Source organism: Dendrobates tinctorius, unplaced genomic scaffold (genome assembly GCF_039654945.1).
Source record: "Dendrobates tinctorius isolate UK_male_01 unplaced genomic scaffold, ASM3965494v1 ptg000209l, whole genome shotgun sequence".
Lineage (NCBI taxonomy): Eukaryota > Metazoa > Chordata > Amphibia > Anura > Dendrobatidae > Dendrobates > Dendrobates tinctorius.
In genome coordinates this window covers 3,258,655-3,284,704 of record NW_027361876.1, presented here as the reverse complement: position 1 = coordinate 3,284,704, position 26,050 = coordinate 3,258,655, and the positions used below count along the sequence as shown (strand labels likewise).

At 41.2% G+C, this 26,050-nt stretch overlaps 1 protein-coding gene across 2 annotated transcripts in view; it reads left to right on the top strand.

Moving 5' to 3' along the window:
• The window catches only part of ANO6 (anoctamin 6), a 217,143-nt gene that overhangs the window by 173,343 nt on the left and 17,750 nt on the right, over positions 1-26,050 (top strand). For both annotated transcript variants that reach the window (XM_073554250.1, XM_073554251.1), the window contains exons 12-16: positions 4,163-4,240; positions 5,793-6,018; positions 19,461-19,630; positions 22,688-22,785; positions 24,153-24,280. In XM_073554250.1, the coding sequence (XP_073410351.1) occupies positions 4,163-4,240; positions 5,793-6,018; positions 19,461-19,630; positions 22,688-22,785; positions 24,153-24,280 (700 nt within the window). The remainder of the gene's footprint in view (positions 1-4,162; positions 4,241-5,792; positions 6,019-19,460; positions 19,631-22,687; positions 22,786-24,152; positions 24,281-26,050) is intronic.

Here is a 26,050-nt window from a genome sequence, read left to right as displayed (position 1 = left end):
ATGCCTATATAGTAACACAAGCATCAGAAGATGTACATAGGGATAGCACTGGTGGCACTAAACCAGAAAGCCACAGAGACCCTAGTGGAAAAACTAAGATGAGATATAAATCATATGATGCCAGGACACTGAAATAGGGAAAGGACAAGAAGGAAAAACATAAAGGGAAGTCTGAATAGGACCTATATCAGACTACTGGACTCAAAAATAGGGAAAGAATCATAGAATCGTAGAGTTGGAAGGGACCTCCTGGGCCATCTGGTCCAACCCCCTGCTCAAAGCAGGATTCGCTAAATCATCCCAGTCAGATGTCTGTCCAGCCTCTGTTTGAAGACTTCCATTGAAGGAGAACTCACCACTTCTCGTGGCAGCCTGTTCCACTCATTGATCACTCTAACTGTCAAAAAGTTTTTTCTAATATCTAATCTGTGTCTCCTCCCATTCAGTTTCATCCCATTGCTTCTAGTCTTTCCTTGTGCAAATGAGAATAAAGTTGATCCTTCTACAATGTGACAGCCCTTTAGATATTTGTAGACAGCTATTAAGTCTCCTCTCAGTCTTCTCTTTTGCAAACTAAACATTCCCAAATCCTGCAACCTTTCCTCATAAGACAGGGTTTGCAGACCGGTCACCATTCTGGTCGCTCTTTTCTGAACTTGCTCCAGTTTGTTGATGTGTTTTTTTAAAATGTGGTGCCCAAAACTGGACACAATATTCCAGATGAGGTCTGACCAAAGAGGAGTAGAGGGAAATAATGACTTCACGTGATCTAGACGGTATGCTTCTGTTAATACATCCTAGAATTGCATTTGCCTTTTTTGCTGCTGCATCACACTGTTGACTCATATTCAGTCTGTGATCTATTAGTATACCCAAGTCTTTTTCACATGTGCTGTTGCTTAGCCCTATTCCTCCCATTCTGTATATGCTTTTTTCATTTTTATTGCCCAGATGTAGTACTTTGCATTTCTCCCTGTTAAAAACCATTCTGTTAGTTGCTGCCCACTTCTCCAGTTTATTTAAATCTTTTTGAATCCTCTCTCTCTCTTCTCTAGTATTAGCTATCCCTCCTAGCTTAGTGTCATCAGCAAATTTAATCAGTTTACCCTCAATTCCTTCATCTAAATCGTTGATAAAGATGTTGAACAATACAGGGCCCAGGACAGAGCCCTGTGGTACCCCACTTGAGACAGGGAAGGGAAGGGGTGGAAAATTAGATGGGACATATACCAAAATCAATGAACCCTAAAGTACAGGGAACAAAGGTAAATGGATATGGGTAAGCACACATGCATAAATATATCTTTCTAAAGAGACACACAGTAGGCAATAAAAAGTATTTTTCCGAACAGCATGATCAGGCACATTTAGATAAGAATAATAATATTTCCAGAACCAAAGCTTTTGGAAAAAAAGGGGGACCCAAGGGTAAGGGTATGCGGCCAATTATAGTTGGGGCAGAAATAAAACGGGATAATACCCTCATATGCTTTGTCCTTTTGTCTTTTTTTAAACATTATATTTGATCACAATTCTGTTTTTTTAATAATATATCTTTATTTAGCTTAGAAAAACGCATACAAATCCGCTTGGAATTTCAGCTGCATTTTCTGCCAAGTAAGGCAGAATCCGCGCAGAATTTTACAAAAGCAAATCCGCAACGTGCGCACATAGCCTTATAATTTTGTTGTAAAAATGAGAAATCGCTGGTCAACTTTTAACCCTTCTAAGTTAAAAAAAAAAATATATATATATACAGTGCCTACAAGTAGTATTCAACCCCCTGCAGATTTAGCAGGTTTGATAAGATGCAAATAAGTTAGAGCCTTCAAACTTCACACAAGAGCAGGATTTATTAACAGATACATAAATCTTACAAACCAAAAAGTTATGTTGCTCAGTTAAATTTTAATAAATTGTAAACATACAAGTGTGGGTCAATTATTATTCAACCCCTAGGTTTAATATTTTGTGGAATAACCCTTGTTTGCAATTACAGCTAATAATCGTCTTTTATAAGACCTGATCAGGCCGGCACAGGTCTCTGGAGTTATCTTGGCCCAATCCTCCATGCAGATCTTCTCCAAGTTATCTAGGTTCTTTGGGTGTCTCATGTGGACTTTAATCTTGAGCTCCTTCCACAAGTTTTCAATTGGGTTAAGGTCAGGAGACTGACTTGGCCACTCCAACACCTTGATTTTTTGCCTCTTGAACCAGGCCTTGGTTTTCTTGGCTGTGTGCTTTGGGTCGTTGTCTTGTTGAAAGATGAAATGACGACCCATCTTAAGATCCTTGATGGAGGAGCGGAGGTTCTTGGCCAAAATCTCCAGGTAGGCCGTGCTATCCATCTTCCCATGGATGCGGACCAGATGGCCAGGCCCCTTGGCTGAGAAACAGCCCCACAGCATGATGCTGCCACCACCATGCTTGACTGTAGGGATGGTATTCTTGGGGTCGTATGCAGTGCCATCCAGTCTCCAAACGTCACGTGTGTGGTTGGCACCAAAGATCTCGATCTTGGTCTCATCAGACCAGAGAACCTTGAACCAGTCTGTCTCAGAGTCCTCCAAGTGATCATGAGCAAACTGTAGACGAGCCTTGACATGACGCTTTGAAAGTAAAGGTACCTTACGGGCTCGCCTGGAACAGAGACCATTGCGGTGGAGTACGTTACTTATGGTATTGACTGAAACCAATGTCCCCACTGCCATGAGATCTTCCCGGAGCTCCTTCCTTGTTGTCCTTGGGTTAGCCTTGACTCTTCGGACAAGCCTGGCCTCAGCACTGGAGGAAACTTTCAATGGCTGTCCAGGCCGTGGAAGGCTAACAGTAGTTCCATAAGCCTTCCACTTCCGGATGATGCTCCCAACAGTGGAGACAGGTAGGCCCAACTCCTTGGAAAGGGTTTTGTACCCCTTGCCAGCCTTGTGACCCTCCACGATCTTGTCTCTGATGGCCTTGGAATGCTCCTTTGTCTTTCCCATGTTGACCATGTATGAGTGCTGTTCACAAGTTTGGGGAGGGTCTTAAATAGTCAGAAAAGGCTGGAAAAAGAGATAATTAATCCAAACATGTGAAGCTCATTGTTCTTTGTGCCTGAAATACTTCTTAATACTTTAGGGGAACCAAACAGAATTCTGGTGGTTTGAGGGGTTGAATAATAAATGACCCTCTGAATAAACTTTTCACAATTTAAAAAAAAAAATTAAACAAAGAAATAATATTCTTTCTTGCTGCAGTGCATTTCACACTTCCAGGCTGATCTACAGTCCAAATGTCACAATGCCAAGTTAATTCCGAATGTGTAAACCTGCTAAATCTGCAGGGGGTTGAATACTACTTGTAGGCACTGTATATATATATATATATATATATATATATATATAGTGTGTGTATATAGATTTTTTTCAAAAATAAACGCAAGTCATATCAAAGAAATTTTTACCACCATCATGAAGTACAATATGTTGCAAAAAAAAACAATCTCAGAATCAAAGGGATACATTGAAGCGTTCCAGATTTATTACCACATAAAGTGAAACTGGTCAGAATTGTAAATTTTGGCCTGGTCATGAAGGTGAAAACAGGCTTGGTGGTGAAGGGGTTAAAGGCAACACTGTCAGTCTCAGACATTTAAAGGACGGGCTCCATTCCATTCACTCATTTCCCCTTCAAGAAGCAATCGTGGGGTGCCATGGCAACCGAAGGAGTGTTGAAGGCCCCCATAGCCGCTATATTACTACTTCTGTGGGAGTAGACAGGGCTTCATACGAGACTTTGATTTTAGCTATATATTACAGTACTGTGGTATTGCAGTATATAGGACAAGCATTTAGGTTCTAGTGCCCCAAGAGGGCTAAAAAATATCACTCTGTTGTTCATCTTTAAAAATACACACATTTCTTCATGTGCCTAATGTGTAAAAGTCTGATCTATTAGTGTCAAAGAAATTACTCATACAGTAATTACTACTAAGATAAACTAGTGTTACGAAAAAAACAGTTTTAGAATCACAGGGATCAGAAGAAGCATTTCAAGGTTATTACCACTTAAAGTGACATTTGTTAGATTTGAAAAATGGACTATCATGAAAGTTAAAACTGTCTTTGGCAATGAAGCAGGCTTGAAATCATGAGCTCTCTTTTTCATGTATTTTTTGCAGCAAGAAGAACATGTTCCTTACACAGCCTTTGGGAAGTGTTTGAGGATGGCATTCTGCACAAGTGCAGTGTTGTTCTGGGTAAGGATCTTCATCTATACATTTCTGACTTGATGCTGACTCGAGTTACATTCCACAGTTTCCACCCATTCCCTATACTATTACTTATGTTGTCTCTATGATCCTAAAAACTTGTCAGAAATAAATACTTATGTTTTTGCTTATGTATATTAGTACCAATCAGGTACGGACTGGGGCTGAAATTCAGCCCTGGCATTTGAAATCACACAGGCTCATGTTGTCCCCGCTCTCAAGCACCAGATGGGATATATTACTCTGGAGGAAAGCAAGATTTACTACAAGATCAATATGTCTAATGATACTTGTGGCCTGCTGGGGTAAGTGACGGAGTCAGTGACTTCGTGCTCCGTCATAACTCTTAACAGTATGGGTGTCTTGAGAACACCAATTCTGTTAACAACGTAGCAGACAAGGCAGCCCACGACCAGAGAGGCCCTTCTGGCATTGGCCAGAATTGCGAGATGGCCAGTCCGGCCCTGGTACCAATACAAGATCTCAGGTTGGTCATGCCAAGGTGGTATTAACTAACAGTAGAGGAATGCTGTGCAAGTGGGCTACAATATTCCTTTGGGTCTTCTGATAGGGAGACTCAAACGCATTTGTTCAGAGCAGCCTATCACGTTCACTAATCAGTCATTCTATGTGTAAGTGTGCATGTGTAGCCCATTCACAATCTCCATCCCTCACTCCCTCAAGATGGCTGGACCATCAATGTAAATACATCATTGTAAATACACACCTGTACTTTGTATCTCCCCCACCTCATTGTAGATTGTAAGCTCTCACGAGCAGGGTCATCTTATTTCGTCTTATTTTGCTTTAATTATTGTATTGTTAACGTTGTTACTTATGACTTGTGTTTTGAAACTCTTAAACTGTAAAGCGCTGCGGAATATGTTGGCGCTATATAAATAAAGATTTATTATTAGGAACCAGTTAGGTAAGACGTCGAGCATGACATGGACGCTTGCAATGAAAATTCAACTTTTGCCTGCTGTGTTACTTTAAAGGAACCATAGTCCTGCTAATATTGTTCAGCCATATGCATTTAAATGTTTCCAGACGTCTGGGTTTCTAGTAATTAGGTTGAATATAACTACAGACAGCTTAAAGACAAATTGCGTTCCACTACAGTTCAGATTTGAATAAAATGCATTTTAGGTTTAGTGTCCCTTTAAAACACTTGTGAAAAATCTGTAACAAGAGACTCCAGGCTAATTTAGGTACATTCAAATATGGCAATCTTAAAGCAAAAAATGTACTTGGTCTTTTATGGCAACTGAGTAACAAAATGCCTAAAAACAAATAGACTGCATTCACATGGCAGATTTTCCTTATAAGTGACATGTCGTGGATTTCAAATCTGCAGCCAAAAAATCAGTGCCCTTTTGTTCGTCATTGAGAAAAAAAATGACATAGGCTGTGGGCACATTTCACACAAATTGTGCGCTGGAAAACCACATGCAGTTTCCTCTCTGCCAATGTACTCATAGTATAATTCTTATTACACAGATCAATTTTAATGATCTTTTGTTTTTTTTTATTTTCACAGATTTTGCTAATTATTGCATCTGTAGTTGGGATTATTGTTTATCGACTTTCTGTCTTCTTGGTGTTTTCTGCAACACTGCCAAGGCATATTAACGGAACAGAAGCAATTCAAAAGTACTTAACTCCACAGACAGCCACAACAGTCACTGCATCCATCATCAGCTTCATTATTATCATGCTACTGAACATGGTCTATGAAAAGGTGGCCATAATGATTACAGATTATGGTAAGAATAATGTATTTGGTAGTGATGAGCGAACATGATCGATGAGGTGTTATCCGAGCATGCTTGTGTACTAACAGAGTGTCTTCGGCGTGCTCGAAAAATATGTTTGAGTCCCGCGGATGCATGTCTCATGGCTGTTCGACAGCTGTAACACATGCAGGGATTGCTCAGATAACACCTTATCAAAGCAAATTCACACATTACTAGTGTTTGGCTTTTCAAATATTGTCAAAAAATAAGAATGAAAACTAAAGCTATGTTCACACAATGTTTAATTTCTAGAGTTTCTTAAGCAGGTGTGCTTTGATAAACACTCACAAAACACCCAAAAGCCTCTTCATATTAATTTTTAAGAAAATAGCCTTACTTGGTCGCTTCATTGTGGGACACAGGAACCATTGGATTAGTATTCTGCAACCTGGAAGTTGGCAATAACAATACAGCTTAACAAAAAAATTTTTGACTCCTCCCCAGCAAGATTCTGTCTAGCCTGCTAGCACCAAGCCTCGTCAGTACAGCTAAGTGCATCCCTCAAGCAGTCCAAGTAGCCCTGTTCCTACTTTCTGGCTGGAAGATGATATATTCTTTTTGGTTGATGATTCCAACCATTAGCAGAAACATTTCCTTTAGTTCTAGAGGCAGAGGTGACTGACATGCCCAGCTATTAATTTTTGACTAGCAATGTGTTGTGAATGTGGGTCACACTCACATAGGCTTTTTCAGCAAATACGGTAAAAGACCATTGATCAGGTACATCAGGATTGATGCTTCCTGAGCCCTAGCGTTAGAGCACTTTACATCTCCTTAACCTTCATACAAATAGGCTTCTTCTTTTTGGGGGGCAGCCCCTCATCCTCTGCTCTTGGGACGAATTGTACCAGAGTACCTTGGGACGCATTGAGTGGCTTTTGAAGCCTTCCTTTAAGGCGGCTACTTGAGTGCTTTAACCTCTATTCTACATCGGTCTCCAAGGTGTTCTCCATCTCATCCTAGTCTTTGATACCTACAGTCCTTGATGGCTGGGTTTGAGAATAGTAGCAGTGCTTTCATCTTTTCACCTCCTGTGGTAGTGTTGTTTAAGTCAGGTTGTTCTGGCGATTCACTTCTGTTGTGTTGTCTAGACCACTGGGGTGTTTGGAGATTTTTCACTTCTTATAGGCTTCTTTGGAAACCATATCCTCCACTACAGTTTCCCCTGGTAGATAACTGGATTGAGTAAAGGTCTGCGCTCTTCTACATTACAAAGAAATCTTGGTCTTTGCCTATCAGTGCAGGATTCTCCTTCCCCAGCTTGGAATGAAGATCTTGAATGCCTGCTAAGATAAGAATTCTATAGATTGAGTCCAGAGCTCCTTTTCTTTGTAGCTGATGTCCCGGGCACCACCCGTAGCTGTTAGGAGTGGCGGAAGGCACTAAAAAAAAAAAAAATAATTAAAGTGCCTTCGCCACTCGGGGTCCACCGTGCGGCAGGTGATATGACCGCTGCTAGAGAGGCAGAGCACTGTGGCGTTAATGTGCACGGGGTTAACTGCACCCAGACTGCACCAAAGCAAGCTCTGTTAAAGTCACAGAGCTGCACGCTTAAAGCATACAAAACCGCTGAGTCTGTTCTAGGTCACAGACTCCAGCGGAGCAGACACGGTATAAATAGTCACAGGAGTAGCCTTAGACGTCAGGACAACTCCGTCTAGACCTATCGTGAGAGAGAGATGCAAGACATCGCAACTGCGAACGCTCGAGGAACTGCAGACGCAGCGTTGTGAGAACGGAGCCTCAGCGGAGACACCGCGATATCGCTGGCGCAATGCAGGACGCTAGCTGCTGAGACAGAAATAGCTGGAGCGCTCTGACGCTAGCGCTGCTACTGGCGGCTGCCCATTCACTCACACAGTCGTAATATCAGAGGGAAGGGGTTTCATAATAAGTCAGCCACCAGTCCAAGCATCCATCACCATACATACAGCAGCATTATGAAAATACTAGCGCATGGCAGAACAGTCATGCGCGCTTTTTATACCAAACGGGACCTTCCGGAGATCTCCCAAACTCCAGGAGGAGCCAATTTGATTAGACACAGGACCTGAGCATGTGACTCCCGAACTCCAATGGGAGCTCGTCCCATGAGCATGCTCAGTGGAGGGAACAGAGGACTTAGCCTCTGGAGAGAGTTGTCACAAAGCACTCTCCTCTGCAATCTCCTTTACTGCAGATGAACCGCAGGAGACTGCAGCATGTAAGGGTCTAGATTTCACCATAGAGAAGGGAGAAATCAGACTCCTAACATTACCCCCCCTCCTAGGGCCCCCTCCTCCCTGAGCCTTCCGAACCATCAACCTGGACTCAAACTCACCCGAAGGCGAGCTTGATGTCCTGGTAGGTGTTACAGTAAACCGGGACACCTGGAAGGCATCAGTGGGAGCAAGGTCACCAGGTTTCAACAGAGACACCTGAGAGATGGCAGGAGCTGGCGAAGCAACTGAACGCCGCTGTGACTCAGCAGCCGTCACCACACTCCACTTAGGAGAGCTACCCTGGGCACATAAAGTACAAGCCTGGATAAATTTTTTAATATCCCGAGCTCTATGAGGCCACCAATACGCTCCAGCCAAGAGCTTCGAGATTTGCATGTAACCTCGATGTTGAGGCGCATGGGAGGCATGCGCCCATGCGAGAACTTGAGCCCTAAGATGAGGAGGGACAAAAGTCTCAGTGACCGGTTCAGACTCTGACCATTGTGGGGAGCTGGTCTCCGGAGAAACCGCACATACATGGTGACAACCGCAAATAGATTCCTGGTCAGAGTCTGTAGTGAGATCGGTACGAGACACCTCCATGGGCTCAGGAGGTGTAACCTCTGGCTCGTACAGCTCAGGAGGTACAAGAAATTTAGGAGCTGAGACAGCTCTTCGCTTGGAGTGAGCCCGCTCCATACCGCGCTCCGAAAAACGGAGGTCGATACGTGAGGAGACGGAGATTAGCTCCTCCAAGCTGGTGGGGATCTCTCTAGTGGAGAGAGCATCCTTCATGTGATCTGCTAAACCTCGCCAAAAAACGGGGATAAGCGCTCTGTCGGACCATTCCAACTCGGATGCCAGTGTCCGAAAACGGACGGCATACTGGCTAACTGAGAGCGACCTCTGAGTAAGGGCGGGCAGCTGCAGAGACGTATCGTGCGTGACCCGAGGACCGAGAAATACTTGCTTGATGGCTGTTAGCAAGTTGGCCGCAGTCCGAATCTCGAGGTCACCACGTTCCCATAGAGGCGTAGCCCATTCCAGAGCCTTGCCCGACAGTAGGGAGATAATGAAGGCCACCTTAGCCCGCTCTGTAGGAAACTGCGCAGCCAGCAGCTCCAGGTGTATAGAGCACTGGCTGATGAAACCCCTGCAGGAGGCGCCATCCCCAGAAAATTTTTCGGGCAACGGGAGGCGGGTAACTGTCGGCACAAGGGAGGACACGGACATATGCCCTACGGCATCTGTGAGTGCCTGAACAGCAGCATCTGTGGCCTGCGCAGCTGCGAGAGACCTCTCGAGGGTGGCAAGACGAGCCTTGAGCTGACGCACAAGCTGTAACAGCTGCTGCTGATCTGCCATCTCTAGCCAGACCCTGGCGCTAGTATTATGTTAGGAGTGGCGGAAGGCACTAAAAAAAAAAAAATAATTAAAGTGCCTTCGCCACTCTGGGTCCACCGTGCGGCAGGTGATATGACCGCTGCTAGAGAGGCAGAGCACTGTGGCGTTAATGTGCACAGGGTTAACTGCACCCAGAATGCACCAAAGCAAGCTCTGTTAAAGTCACAGAGCTGCACGCTTAAAGCATACAAAACCGCTGAGTCTGTTCTAGGTCACAGACTCCAGCGGAGCAGACACGGTATAAATAGTCACAGGAGTAGCCTTAGACGTCAGGACAACTCCGTCTAGACCTACCGTGAGAGAGAGATGCGAGACGTCGCAACTGCGAACGCTCGAGGAACTGCAGACGCAGCGTGGTGAGAACGGAGCCTCAGCGGAGACACCGCGATATCGCTGGCGCGATGTAGGACGCTAGCTGCTGGGACAGAAATAGCTGGAGCGCGCTGACACTAGCGCTGCTACTGGCGGCTGCCCAATCACTCACACAGTCGTAATATCAGAGGGAAGGGATTTTATAATAAGTCAGCCACCAGTCCAAACATCCATCACCATACATACAGCAGCAGTATGAAAATACTAGCGCATGGCAGAACAGTCATGCGCGCTTTTTATACCAAGCGGGACCTTCCGGAGATCTCCCAAACTCCAGGAGGAGCCAATAGGATTAGACACAGGACCTGAGCCATGTGACTCCCGAACTCCAATGGGAGCTCGTCCCATGAGCATGCTCAGTGGAGGGAACAGAGGTCTTAGCCTCTGGAGAGAGTTGTCGCAAAGCACTCTCCTCTGCAATCTCCTTTACTGCAGATGAACCGCAGGAGACTGCAGCATGTAAGGGTCTAGATTTCACCATAGAGAAGGGAGAAATCAGACTCCTAACAATAGCATCCAGATAAATGTTTCCAATGGTCTCTTCTTGTAACCAACTTTTTTTGTAATGTATTTTACCAGCTGCTCTGACTGACTGATTCACAGTTAAGAAGGATTTTGGCCTTCAGATTAGGTTTTGTTTCACTAGGATAAGGAGACAGTGGATTTAGACGTCACTTTTCCATCATTCCATTGAGCTAGGTCCTTTTTCATAGGTGAAACACTATGGGCAGTGTTACCATGGCAATATTTTATTTTTTTTGCATACCTGTTTTTAGTCAATGTTGACTCCCAATGGCCAGGTTCCTGCCTTGGCTTTCCTGATGTAGCAGAACATGACTTAGGTCAAGGCTGAATGTCTGGGCAGGGTAACCTCGGGGCTACTGTATTTTCCCACTTAATCAGGTGCATCTTAATCAGGTCCTGGATGCTGTTTAGTTCTCCCTTTCGTGTCAATCAGAGATATTCTCTCCATCTTGGCTTTCTAGCAGAGAGATTTTTTTTTTTCCTTAAGTGTCCTAGGCGAGGTTCGGGAAGGGAGCTCTCACCTTTCTCTCCTTCTCCGGGACAGAGTGGTCTGATGTTCGGACTCCTCTTTTTGCCTTAATAGGATGCTCAGCTTTTCACTTCAATGAGGAAGTTGCACATTTTTCATTATGTACTTTGCCCCTCATCTCTGAGACATACTTACACAATCCTACATAATCAGAGCTGTGCATCTCTACTTATCTATAGGACTAACATTGTTTTCTGGTTTCAATTTGCTAATGCAGTAGGTCAGACTAAGCTAGTGTGGCCCTGCCAGGGTATGGCTCTCTCCCTCTGTGGGGTAGAAGCTTCCTCGGTATTGCACCTCCCGGTGTCTGTTTTTCTATTACATTACTCTTCTGTCCATGTTTTTGAGGAGCTCTTATCTTTGCGTCTTGGAATGCAAGTCTTAATAGAAGGGGACAACAAGCGGCTGCTTGTAGTAGACTGAGGAATTGCTATTGTTTCTTCTGCAGTTTTGGTAATAGTTTTCTTACCCCAGGGACAGCCTTAGGAGATTCCATGGTTCCTGTGTCCCTCAATGAAGCAACTGAGAAATATAGAAGTTTGGTACTCACTGTAAAATCTTTCTCATAGGCTTCATTGGGTGACTCCGCATTTTCCACTGGTTGGTTTGACTCTTGGGGTGGTTATACATTTTTCTTTCATTTTTTTATTCTTCTATTCTTTTGCTTGTCCAATTGCTTTTTCACTAAATGAGCAGGCTTACTGCTAGCAGGCTGGGTAGTCTGCTGTGGAGTCTATTTTTTTCATAAGATATACTGTTAGTGTAAACCTCCAGATGGCAGCAGACTAACCCATCGTTCCTATATCCCCCAGTGAAGGCTACAAGAAATAAATTTTATAGTGAGGAGCAACAGTCTACATTTCTGTTCAAATTTTCAGGCTTTTGAGCGTATTTTATATGCTTCAAGTGTTCAATAAAAGAGTGATGTCCATATTATGGATGTCAAAAACATCTGATTATCACCCCCCAAAAAAACACTGAAAAGTTTAAAAAAAAATTACATAAAATGGCAATGGAAAAAATGTTGAAATGCTTCAGGTAAAAATAAATATATAAATGGCATATGTAGTGTGAATGTTCCCTAACATCTCACCTTTTTCCCGCTACATAAATTTCAGAGTTCTCTGTTGGTCTCATAGAATCATAGAATCGTAGAGTTGGAAGGGACCTCCTGGGCCATCTGGTCCAACCCCCTGCTCATAGCAGGATTCGCTAAATCATCCCAGTCAGATGTCTGTCCAGCCTCTGTTTGAAGACTTCCATTGAAGGAGAACTCACCACTTCTCGTGGCAGCCTGTTCCACTCATTGATCACTCTAACTGTCAAAAAGTTTTTTTCTAATATCTAATCTGTGTCTCTTCCCATTCAGTTTCATCCCATTGCTTCTAGTCTTTCCTTGTGCAAATGAGAATAAAGTTGATCCTTCTACAATGTGACAGCCCTTTAGATATTTGTAGACAGCTATTAAGTCTCCTCTCAGTCTTCTCTTTTGCAAACTAAACATTCCCAAATCCTGCAACCTTTCCTCATAAAATACTTAGGAGAAAGAACATGAGAGCACGCAATAAATTCCATATAGAAAAAATATATATAAATTTTTTATTATTATTAAATAGTTTACAAAAGATGGATAAAACAAGATGTGCTCATAAACAATATGGACCATAAATCCCATGTACCGACCAAATCCCCTCCAGATGGAAAACCAGGTGAGAATATACTGACGGCCTCAAATCATGTCCAGGAACTAAAAATCGCCCCAGCAAATATAGAATCCACAAATCACGATAGCGGTAACTGGTAATACCAGTATCAATATACGCTAACAGCAAAGATCAAAGTGCTGGTGGACATGATAGATGACCATCAGAAAAAAGGCCACCCCAGCTGATGTAAAATAAGTAGTCATGGAGGTAGAGGCTAATAATACAAATGCCAAAAATACACTACCAATAGTATCAAAGAGCGCTGGTAGCGGTACAAAGTCAAATGAATGACAACTCACCAGGGAGGGGAAAAGGGGGGGGGGTCCAGTAGTGGGGCCTCCGACGCGCGTTTCGCGACGTCCCCCGCCGCTTTATCAAGGAGGAGAGTGAATAGAAAGATCCCAGTAGGGCCTTCAAATAGCCCCTGACCCCGGTCACATGACCGGCGTCAGCCAATCAAAATGGCCTAAGCGGCGCATGCGCCGTGGTGTCCGCAGGTCCTATGCTGCAGCCCGGCGTCCACACACTGCGCATGCGTCGGTACCCGAGGCATAGCGCACTGTGTAAAGGGACGCCGACCGCAGCATGGAGCAGCACACAGCACGGCGATGCGCACAGCCATATAACGATTGAACTAGGACACAGTGTATGTAATCCCTGATCCAGGATTCCCTAGCAAGGGGCCAGGATGGCATAAGAATAAGCCCCATAATATCAGGAGCAACGATGCTGTATAAAAGTCCTGAAAAATACTATAGACAATGATCCACAAATAACCCCTCCATCCGATAATGTGTATATAGTATCGTACATTATGTTAATTATAAGGAATGAGCAGAAGATCATTAATACATAAAGAGTGGAATACAACAATATACAGCAAAAATTTTCAAATAAACAGCAATTTCGATGTTATTCAACCCCTGAATGGATGTTCTTGATTGTAGACAATGGGAAATCAGATCCAGTATATAGGGCTACTTGAGGCAAAACCGGGACATATAAGACGATACTGAAAATAACAAAACACATATCTTAGAATTAAAAACAATAAGATTAGGAAGAAAATAGATTAAAAACAACCACTAAAGGAAAACATAGGAAATATGGAGTCCTGCGGGACTTAAAAAAGAGACTGGGGAAACCATGTTACAATTCATTCAGGTTGGGTCAAAGAAAAAAAGGGTAATCTCACATAAAGTGAGATGTTATAAGTGAACAGGGGTCAAAAAAGGGGAAAGGAAACGGACAACCACAGAATTTTATTTGGCAAAATGGAGTATCACAAAAATGGAATAAAGCTCAAGGACTCATTCAGTCCCTTAGGTCTCATAGTGTCCAATCGGACAATCCACTTAACCTCCATTTGCCCAAGGATCTTTCTATGGTCCCCACCCCTTATGCCCATATGCAGAGCATCAATCCCCCTGATCTTTAATAAACTTGCCTCACAGTTATGATAAGCCCGGAAGTGTCTGGGGATAGTTTTCAATTCAGTGGAATCAGACATCGCCCTGGCTGCGCCAATGTCCCGCACATGTTCACGTGTCCGCACCCTCAGCTCCCTCGTGGTGAGGCCCACATAAATTTTAGGGCACGGACAAGTTGCATAGTAGACAACGTTAGACGTCCCACATGATATCCGTTGTCTAATTGTGAACTCCCTACTACCATCAGAGGAGCTGAAGGTAGAACAGCGTAGGACATTAGCGCAAGCCAGGCAATGTCCACACTGAAAAGATCCCCAGACCGGGCCACTAGTCCCAAAGAAATTTCTGGGGGTGGGTACATAGTGGCTCCGAACCAAGAGATCCCTTAAGTTCCTGGATCTACGTGGCGTCATGGAAGGGGAGTGTCCAAGGACGGTCCTCAGGGCTGGTTCTGTCTCCAAAATGGACCAATACTTTTGTAGAATGGTGCGCATATTGGACCATTCATGATTGTATGTTGATATAAAACGTATAGGTCCATCTTTATCTCGTCTGCCAGTTTTCATTGTGGATTGTAGGAGGCCATTGCGCGGGGTACATCTTGCTCGATCATAACCCCTCTTAATGCACCTACGACTATAGCCCCTTTTGAGAAAACGATCCCTCATATCTTGGGCTTGTTTTTCAAATCGATCATTGGTGGAGCAGATGCGTCGCATGCGGAGGAACTGTCCGACCGGGATGGCCCGCACAGTAGCCGGATCATGGGCCGAAGATGCCTTAACCTTTCCTCATAAGACAGGGTTTGCAGACCGGTCACCATTCTGGTCGCTCTTTTCTGAACTTGCTCCAGTTTGTTGATGTGTTTTTTAAAATGTGGTGCCCAAAACTGGACACAATATTCCAGATGAGGTCTGACCAAAGAGGAGTAGAGGGAAATAATGACTTCACGTGATCTAGACTGTATGCTTCTGTTAATACATCCTAGAATTGCATTTGCCTTTTTTGCTGCTGCATCACACTGTTGACTCATATTCAGTCTGTGATCTATTAGTATACCCAAGTCTTTTTCACATGTGCTGTCACTTAGCCCTATTCCTCCCATTCTATATATGCTTTTTTCATTTTTATTGCCCAGATGTAGTACTTTGCATTTCTCCCTGTTAAAAACCATTCTGTTAGTTGCTGCCCACTTCTCCAGTTTATTTAAATCTTTTTGAATCATCTCTCTCTCCTCTCTAGTATTAGCTATCCCTCCTAGCTTTGTGTCATCAGCAAATTTAATCAGTTTACCCTCAATTCCTTCATCTAAATCGTTGATAAAGATGTTGAACAATACAGGGCCCAGGACAGAGCCCTGTGGTACCCCACTTGAGACATTCTTCCAAGTGGATGTGCAGCCATTTACGACCACTCTTTGGGTCCGATCACTAAGCCAGTTATGAATCCACCTAACAGTTGCCTTGTCCATTCCATACTTAGTCATTTTTTCAATAAGGATTGTATGAGAGACTTTGTCAAATGCTTTGCTGAAGTCAAGATATACTATATCTACAGCATTTCCTTGATCCACCCAATCAGTGATACCGTCATAGAAGGAAATTAAGTAAGTCTGACATGACTTATCAGTTACAAACCCATGCTGACTCTGTTTAATCACTTCATTCTTATCCAGGTATTGACATACATGTTGTTTAATAATTTGTTCAAAGATCTTTCCTGGTATAGAAGTCAGACTCACCGGCCTATAGTTGCCTGGGTCCACCTTCTTCCCCTTTTTGAAGATAGGAACAACATTTGCTCTTCTCCAGTCTTCTGGCACTTCTCCTGTTCTCCAAGAATTTTCAAAGATTATGGAGAGGGGTTCAAAAATTTCTTCTGCTATCTCCTTCAGTACTCTGGGGTGTAATTCATCTGGACCTGGAGACTTGAATTCATTTAGGTTAGCTAAGTGTTTCCTCACTATCTTTCTGTTTATAGATATCCTGGATTCTTCTATTCCCTTAATAGGACAGTGAATAACAGTTGATGTTGCATTTCCTTTCTGAGAGAAAACAGATGCAAAATAGGAATTTAAAAGTTCAGCCTTCTCAACATCCTGTCTTACCATTTCATCATTTTCATCCTGTAAAAATACTATAGCATCTTTGACTTTTCTTTTACTTTTGACATATCCCCAAAATCCTTTATTATTGCTTTTGACATCTCTTGCAAGCCTCAGTTCATTTTCAGCTTTAGATAATCTGATTTGTGCCCTGCAGGTTCTGCAGACAGCATTATATTCTTCTTTAGATATGCCTCCCTCTTTCCATTTTATAAACATTTTTTTCTTCCTTTTTAGCATGTGCTTAAGTTCTGTGTTCATCCATCCTGGTTTCCTTAAATGCTTCCTATTCTTCCCTCTTTTCGGAATTGTTAACAACTGTGCATTGAGAATTTCATTTTTCAAGATTTCCCATCCTTCCTGGACATTTTTGTCTTTAAGGATATCCAGCCATTGGATCCCTCCAATTCTCTTTCTGAATCCCTTAAAATCTGCCTTTCTGAAATCTAACCTTGACGTCTGAGTCTTCACAGGTCTTCCACCTCTAGTTATCCAAAATTCTAAAATAGCATGGTCGCTACCTCCTAGGGTCCCAGCCACTTTTACCTCCTCAACCATTTCCTCCCTGTTTATAAGGATTAGATCCAAGGTAGCAGTTCCCCTTGTTTTCTCCCTTACCTTTTGGAAGATAAAGTTGTCAGCAAGAGAGGATAAGAATTTCCTTGACCTGTTAGTTTTGCCTGAGAGAGATTCCCAACAAATGTCTGGATAGTTGAAATCTCCCATGACAACCATGTCATATTTTTTGGAGAACTTGGCCATCTGATGCATAAAGAGTTCATCCATATCTTCAGCTTGCACAGGCGGCCTGTAGTAAATGCCTACAATGGTGTCCTTTCCATTGTTCTGTCCTTGTATTCTTACCCAAACAGTTTCCACAGAACTCCCAGTCTCTGAAGCTTCAATCTCTGTGCAGATATACGCGTTTCGAACATACAATGCGACACCCCCTCCTGGTTTATCAAGTCTATTTCTTGCAAATAAGTTGTATCCTTCTAGTCTTGTATTCCAATCATGTGTATTGTCCCACCAAGTTTCAGTGATTCCAATGACATCATATTTCTTTTCCTGTGTTAGTAGTTCCAATTCTCCTTGTTTGTTGCCCATGCTTTGTGCATTAGTATAGAAACATTTTAGTTTGTGATTGGTTTCTCTTTCTCCAATATTTTTATTAATTAGATTCTTTCGTCTTTGTTCTTCCTTTCCACTTCTAATAGCAGAGTTCTCAATAGCATTTGTCAGGTGTATGGCTTTTTCTGGTCTTTTGCTTCCCTTCCCATGTTGTTCTAGTTTAAAGCTCTCCTTACAAGTGTAGCAAGGCGACTTCCAAATACATGCTTTCCAGTCTTCGTAAGGTGCACCCCATCTCTAGCAAGTAGTCCATCGTATAAGTAGTTCACTCCGTGATCCAGAAATCCAAATCGTTGCTGACGGCACCATCGACGTGGTCTCTGTACTTGCTACTTCATCTAGATGCAAATTTGACTGCTGCATCTAAATCACTGCCTATAACAGTGCCTAATGCATAATCAATACAGTCAGTGATTGGCTGCAGTGTTCACATGACTACCCAGACAGAGCAGGATGTAGAGTGTCCAGCGAGAAACTGGGAAGTGTCAAAATGGGAGTATTGACACTTGTATTACTTTTTAAATGGGCATTTTTTTTTCGTTTTAATTGACTGGACAACAAGTTTCGCTTGAACAACCAACCTTTTAATATATCCATGGAACATATTAGAAAAAAAGACAATTTTACACAGGGGTGCTTTATAATTGACTGAGGAGTCCTGAGTGAGGAAACCTCTCTATATGAAGTTTATTCTTCCTTACAGGGTATATGAATGTGTCCTTATTGTAATTTATTGACATAAATGCTAATGTAATAAAATGGTAGTGTTTTGTTGGTTTCTGGGACAACAACTTTACGGATATTGGCTTACAATGGAAATAAATAAGAAACCTACCAATATGCTTTATTTGAGAAATTGTTTATGGCTATGGTTGCTTGAGGTAATGGCAGACACTAAAACCGCTTTTAAAAAAAAAAAAAGGGATGGATGCTTTCCTCAGTACACATAACATTATTGGGATATAGATAGTTTAGTGACAAACTGAATACTTGGTGGAGAAAGGTTGAACTTAATGGACATATGTCTTTTTTTTAACCTATGTACAGTGGGTACGGAAAGTATTCAGACCCCTTTAAATTTTTCACTCTTTGTTTCATTGCATCCATTTGATAAAATCAAAAAAGTTCATATTTTATTCAAAAAAGTTCATTCTTTACCCCTCTCAACAAGGCTCTTCTCACACGATTGCTCAGTTTGGCTGGACAGCCAGGTCTAGGAAGACTTCTGGTTTTCCCAAACTTCTTCCATTTAACGATTATGGAGGCCACTGTGCTCTTAGGAACCTTGAGTACTGCAGAAATTCTTTTGTAGCCTTGGCCAGGTCTGTGCCTTGCCACAATTCTGTCTCTGAGCTCCTTGGCCAGTTCCTTTGACCTCATGATTCTCATTTGGTCTGACATGCACTGTGAGGTCTTATATAGACAGGTGTGGGCCTTTACAAATCAAGTCCTATCAGTTTAATTAAACACAGCTGGACTCCAATGAAGGAGTAGAACCATCTCAAGGAGGATCACAAGGAAATGGACAGCATGCGACTTAAATATGAGCGTCTGAGCAAAGGGTCTGAATACTTATGACCATGTGATATTTCAGTTTTTCTTTTTTAATAAATTTGCAAAAATTTCTATATTTCTGTTTTGTTTTTTTTAGTCAAGATGGGGTGCAGAGTGTACATTAATGAGAAAAAAATGAACTTTTTTGAATTTACCAAATGACTGCAATGAAACAAAGAGTGAAAAATGTCAAGGGGTCTGAATACTTTCCATACCCACTGTAGCTTTTACATTCAAAGCAGAGGCAAATTCAGCATACTCCAATTACTTCCCTGGACAGAAATACAATAAACAATGAAAATTAAAAATTGACCAAGAAATATGTCTAAAGTGCAGCATTGTTTGAGCCCCTTCATCCTGTGTGATTTATCATTCTGACATTGACTTTTAAAGCCGAACATACAGTTGTCTGCCTCTTTTTTTTCTCTCTCTTCAATCTTAATAACTTTTTCGCAGAGCTTCCTCGAACAAAGACAGACTATGAAAATAGTCTTACCACAAAGATGTTTTTGTTCCAGTTTGTCAATTACTACTCGTCTTGCTTCTACATTGCCTTTTTCAAAGGGAAAGTTGTGGGCTATCCTGGAGATCCAGTATATTGGTTTGGAAGATATCGTAATGAGGAAGTGAGTTGTTTTGAACTCTCTATTATAAGCTAGGTTCATTGTATTTTATTTTTTTGCACTACAAAATGATCAAACACATACACATTAGTTTGCCTCAGTTTTTCAATTAAACTATTATTTTGCATTAATTTGAGTACTGTGGAAATTTTAAAAAAAGTTGACTGATTTTTTTAGTGTAAACTTGGCCTTAGTGTGTGAATTAAATGGGGTGGTCACACTGCTTTGGCAAAACAAAAAGCGGGATTAAAAGTATAAGATATTTTTAATTGTTATAACATGTGAAGAAACTTTTAAAGGGAATCTTGACAGCAGGTTTGTGCTACTTAATCTGAGAGCAGAATAATATGGGGCAAGAGAGCCTAATTCCAAGGATGTGGAAAATTCTTCAGAGGGAAAAGCTTGCACAAATAGGCTGACCCTATTAGAGAAGGATGGTATATAAAAATGGTAATGCTCACCTAGCTGATTGTATGGTAGCCACCATTAAAAAGATGCCAGCTGTTGCTTCCTCATGGCATGGGGGGGGGGTTCTTCAAATAAAATGCCCCACAGCTGGAATTTAATCTCTTGCTGTGAAAATTGTAGCCAAGGGTTCTTTTATTACATTATTCATTTAGTAGTCATATTGACGAGCTGCTAAGATCTATGTGCCGCTCATAGATCCCAGCAGCTCATTTACATATTAAGAAAAACATGAATTTCTCTGCAATAAGATTAAGGTATCATTGTATTCAGCTTCCTATGACCAACATGACCATATAAATGGCTTTGTAGGGTTGATTCCACTGACAGATTCCGTTTAAAGGGTTAATCCTAGCGTGCTACACACTTGACAATAGACACAGATTTTAAATATGAGGCCATAAAGACAATAAACATGAGCTTACTAAATAACAGACTGGTATAAAAGGACAGCGGACCCTTCTGTCGGGGCTTACATTTCTCAATATATCAATAGAAAGGAAAAAGTTCCCACGATGAGTATTTGTTGCACTTTTCTGCTGCATATTTTTCCATGCAAACCATGCAGCCTATTACCGTTCCAGGAAAGTGTATGGGATTTATATACCGTACATTTCGTGGCTTTTTTTATGCTGCGGAAACTGATCTGTGGTGCAGTTTTCAAATCTCCAACAAGTAAATTTTTCTTGCTGTAAATGTGTTTTTATTGCGGATTTTCCCTATAAACTTGAATGACATAAAGAAAATTCACAAATAAAAAACGCATGTTTTATTTTTGTTAATTGCATGCAATCTGTAAAAATGCATGTAAAAAAACTTTCAAGCCTAATTTTGCTAATTGATGCCGAAATGCTGCAGAAAATCTGTGGTATCAAAAATGCACCAAATTCTCATTGTGTGAGCTTAGCCTAACAGAGGCACAAGAGCTTTTATGGATCCATTCTCAAATGATTCCAACAACATTAGACAAAACTAATGATATACAGTAGTAGTAGTGTTCAAAATCATAGCAGTCCAATATGACTTAGATTAATCACGGTTTTCTGGTATAAATTCTATTACCACATGTCAAACAATTTACCAGTTGGTGCAGTAGATTCTAAGAAAACCAACAGACTCGGCATTCATGATCTGCAGGTTTTTGAGTCTGTGTATTAAAATAATTTAATTGGGGTGTGATCAAAATAATAGCAGTGTGGAGTTCAATTAGTGAGGTCAATCATTCTGTGAAGAGTCAGGTAGCCCTTATGTAGGGGGGAAGCAAGGACATGGTGTACATGCATTTCTCTTTGAAAGCCTGAGAAGTATGGGTCGTTCGAGACATTGCTTAGAAGAACAGCGTACTTTGATTGCAAAGATGATTGGAGAGGGTAAAACTTATAAAGTAGTGCAAACAATGATAGGCTGTTCAGCTAAAATGATCTCCAATGCTTTAAAATGGGAAGCCAAACCAGAGAAATGTGGTAGAAAACTGAAGACTACCAATCAAATGGATGGAAGAATAGCCAGAATGCCAAAGGCGCAGCCAATGATCAGCTCCAGGATGATCAAGGACAGTCTCTTAGCAAGAAGTCCCTGCAAAGTCCCACTGTTAAAAAAAGACCTGTACTGAAGCGGATAAAATTTGCCAAAGAACACATCAACTGACCTAAAGAGAGATGGAGAAACATTTTGTGGACTGATGAAAGTAAAATTGTTCTTTTTTTCGGTCCAAGGGCCACAGACAATTTTTCAGACGACCCCCAAACTCTGCATTCAAGCCACAGTACACTCTGAAGACAGTGAAGCATGGTGGTGCAAGCATGATGATATAGTCATGTTTCTCTTACTATGGTGCCGGACCTATTTACAACATACCAGGGATCATGGACCAGTTTTCATATATTAAAATACTTGAATAGGCCATGTTTCCTTACGCTGAAGAAGATAAGTCCTTGAAATGGGTGTTTCAACAAAACAACAAGCTTAAACACCCCAGTAAACAAAGTGCAACAAAATTAAGGTTATAGAACACTTGTTGGGTGACATCAAAAATGCCGTTTCTGTGGCAATTGGAATAACAGGTGACAGGTGCCAGTAGTTGGTTGACTCTGTGCAACATAGATGTGAAGCAGTTCTAATAAACTGTGTGTATTCAACTAAATATTCGGTTAGTGATTCATAAGAATGCTAACTCGTCATAAAAAATAGTACATATTGTGAGTTTGTAAAGACAAATGCAGACTTCTATTTTCTATTTTTTACAACAGCCCAATGTTCATTTTTTGTTATTTTTTGTAAAGTAGTTAAAAATTTTGTACATTTCTTTACATGTTTTAAATTAGAAAACATTATTCAGTGTTCCCAATGCATGGAAATAATCATAAACTCTTTATACTAGTTTTTAGCTATTGTTTTTGAACACACTGCTATTATTTTGAACACTACTGTACAAGGGTAATGTTGAGTTTCGTGAGATTTATTATTATTTCTACCGTAAGAAATTAGTGAGAAATCCTTGCAGCAGTGAGAACAGAGCTTTATTCTGATTTTATTGATATTCTTTATCATAAAAATCTGAAAGCCTTGTATAGTATTTACATTTTATTTTCCCAGTGTGATCCTGGTGGTTGTCTTCTTGAACTAACAACACAGCTGACAATTATAATGGGAGGCAAAGCTATCTGGAATAATATTCAAGAGATTTTATTTCCGTATGTATTGTTACTATTGCAATCTTTTCATAAATAAGTTACTTTCATCATTTTCTTTACGGTACAAGAAACAAGAGTTGTGCGGTCAGTCTACCTTACTATTTGTATGATGCCTGCAGCTACATGCAGCTCTTGGTGGACTGCAGGCATTTATAAGTCAATGATCACACTTTTCTTTAGAGGTTTTCCGGACTAAACATGCATTTCATCAGTGCCTCTATTTCACGGTAATTGCCGAACCCTGACAGTGTACAATATACAAACTGTCAGGATTCAGCTCTGCTGCCACCTCGAGCGATCATCAGGTGACTGAGCGTATGCAAATTGTATATTTACTGTCACAAGCCATATAGCTTCTCTCTATAGAATATTGAGAGAAACAGCAAAAGTTTCTAGTCTGCAAGTGATCACAAGAATGCAAGTTGCAAACTTGCAGTCAAGAAATTGTCCACTTGAGCTGTCAGAAGGGCGGAAACCTGAAAGTGTGCACATTGCACAGTATCAGGATTTGGCAATCTGCAATAAGATAGAGGTGCTAATGAAATGTCTGTTTAGCCCTGAAAACTCCTTTAAAGGGACACCATTAGCGCTTAAATTTCCTACAAAGCATAGCTTAAATTTAAATGACCTTACAATAATGTGTGTAAGGCTTCTTTTACACTTACCGGGTTTTTTGCAGGCCTTCTCGGATTGCCATTTTTCCCTGTTTTAACAAATTAGCAAATACGGTGTACCGCAAAAACAAGCTACCGTTGTTTTTGCAGTACAATTAAAATGTATTACAGCCGTGTTCGTAAGCCGTGAAAAATATCAAGCAAGCTCGATATTTTTTCACGGCCGTATACACAGCCATACGGCACTCCGATGAATTTCTGCGAGCCGTTTTTGCAGCCCCATAGAAATCTATTGGGGCCACAAAAACGGCCCGCAAAAACACGGCAAGTGTATAAGATCCCTAATAAGAGTATCAAAACTCTAGGAAAAATATTATGTTTTAAAGTAGTTTTCTTGCATTACAAGATGTAATATTTGTGGGGTCTAATTTGGAATGCATACCTAGAAGCTAAGGGGTAAGCCATACCTGACTATATGGATTGTTTTACACAATTCACTTGATTATACTGGCATTTGAAGGGTTGGATGAAATATTTTACCAGTACACATCCTACTATGAAGTAAGATAGAAGTGATAGAGAGATGTAATTCATAGCCTGCTCATTATAATGGAGACTCGCTGCACTTGACTTGAGGAGCTTTAGATTTTCTACTACTTGTCTTCTGTTTCTGTTTGTATTTGAAATACTTTTAATCTAAAAAGGATGAATGTTGTTAGCCAGTGATGATATGGAATTTCCTTCACATTGCAGTTGGATCAAAAATCTTATCGCAAGATGTCGTTCCACCGGGATAGAAACAATAAAGCCTAGATGGGAACAGGATTACCGTCTGCAGCCTTTGGGAAAATTGGGATTATTTTATGAGTATCTTGAAATGGGTAGGTTCACATGTATCAGTTTGTTTTTCAATTACCTAAAGTTTCAGATTGCTACAAGTACAGTAGGGGAAATAAGTGTTGAACACATCACTAATTTTCTAAGTAAATATATTTCTAAGGGTGCTATAGATGTGAAATTCTCAACAGATGTCAGTAACAATTCATCCAATTCATACAGGCAAAGTAATCAAACCATAGAAGTCCATAAATTAAGTTGTTTAATAATGAAAACTGACACAGGGAAAAAGTATTGAACACATGAAGAAAGAGAGGTGCAAAAAACCATGTAAAGTCATGACATCAGCTGAAACCTATCAGTAATTAGAAAACAATCCTTCCACTTCGTGAAAAATAATATCAGCTGGTTCAACTGTTGGCCTAAAAAAGGTGTCTTATTATCATGGTACCACACAAGAAACATATCATGATTTGTAAAACCAGTGAGCTGTCTCAATACCTTTGCAATCTTATTATTTCAAAACATACTGATGGCATTGGTTTCAGAATAATTTGTAAAGTAAGGTTCCAGTGCGCACTGTTGAGGCCATAATCCAAAAGTCGAAAGAACATTTCTCCGTAAACCGGCCATGACCAGGTGCTCCCTGCAAGATTTGAGACAGAGGAGTAAAAATAATTATTAGAAGAGTTTTCCAAGAGCTAAGGAACACCTGTGGAGAGCTACAGAAAGACCTGGAATCATCAGGTACAATTGTTTCCAAGACAACTAAGTAATGCCCTCAACCTCCATGGCCTGTATGCACGCACACTATGCAAGACTCCATTGCTAAGCAAAAAGTATGTTAAAGCACGTTTAAAGTTTGATCAACATTTAGATGAGCCTGTGAAATACTGGGAAAATATAGTGTGGTTGGTTGAGCCCAAAATTGAACTTTTTGTATATCATACTATACAGTCATATGTTAAAGTTTGGGCACCCCTATTAATGTTAAACTTTTTTCTTTATAACAATTTTGGTTTATGCAACAGCTATTTCAGTTTCATATATCTAATAACTGATGGACTCAGTTATATTTTTGGATTCAAACGAGGTTTATTGTACTAACAGAAAATGTGCAATCTGAATTTAAACAAAATTTGACCGGTGCAAAAGTATGGGCACCTCAACATAAAAGTGACATTAATATTTCGTAGATCCTCCTAACAGCCTCTAGTGGCTTCCTGTAGCTATTAATGAGTTCCTGGATCCTGGATGAAGGTATTTGTGACCATTCCTGTTTACAAAACAATTCCAGTTCAGTTAAGTTTGATGGTCGCCGAGCATGGACAGCCCGCTTCAAATCATCCCACAGATGTTCAATGATATTCAGGTCTGGGGACTGGGATGGCCATTCCAGAACATTGTAATTGTTCCTCTGCATGAATGCCTGAGTAGATTTGGAGTGGTGTTTTGGATCATTGTCTTGCTGAAATATCCATCCCCTGCGTAACTTCAACTTCGTCACTGATTCTTGCACATTATTGTCAAGAATCTGCTGATACTGAGTTGAATCCATGCGACCCTCAACTTTAACAAGATTTCCGGTGCCGGCATTGGCCACACAGCCCCAGAGCATGATGGAACCTCCACCAAATTTTACTGTGGGTAGCAAGTGTTTTTCTGGGAATGCTGTGTCTTTTAACCTCCATGCATAACGCCTTTTTGTATGACCAAACAACTCAATCTTTGTTTCATCAGTCCACAGGACCTTCCAAAATGTAACTGGCTTGTCCAAATGTGCTTTTGCATACCTCAGGCGACTCTGTTTGTGG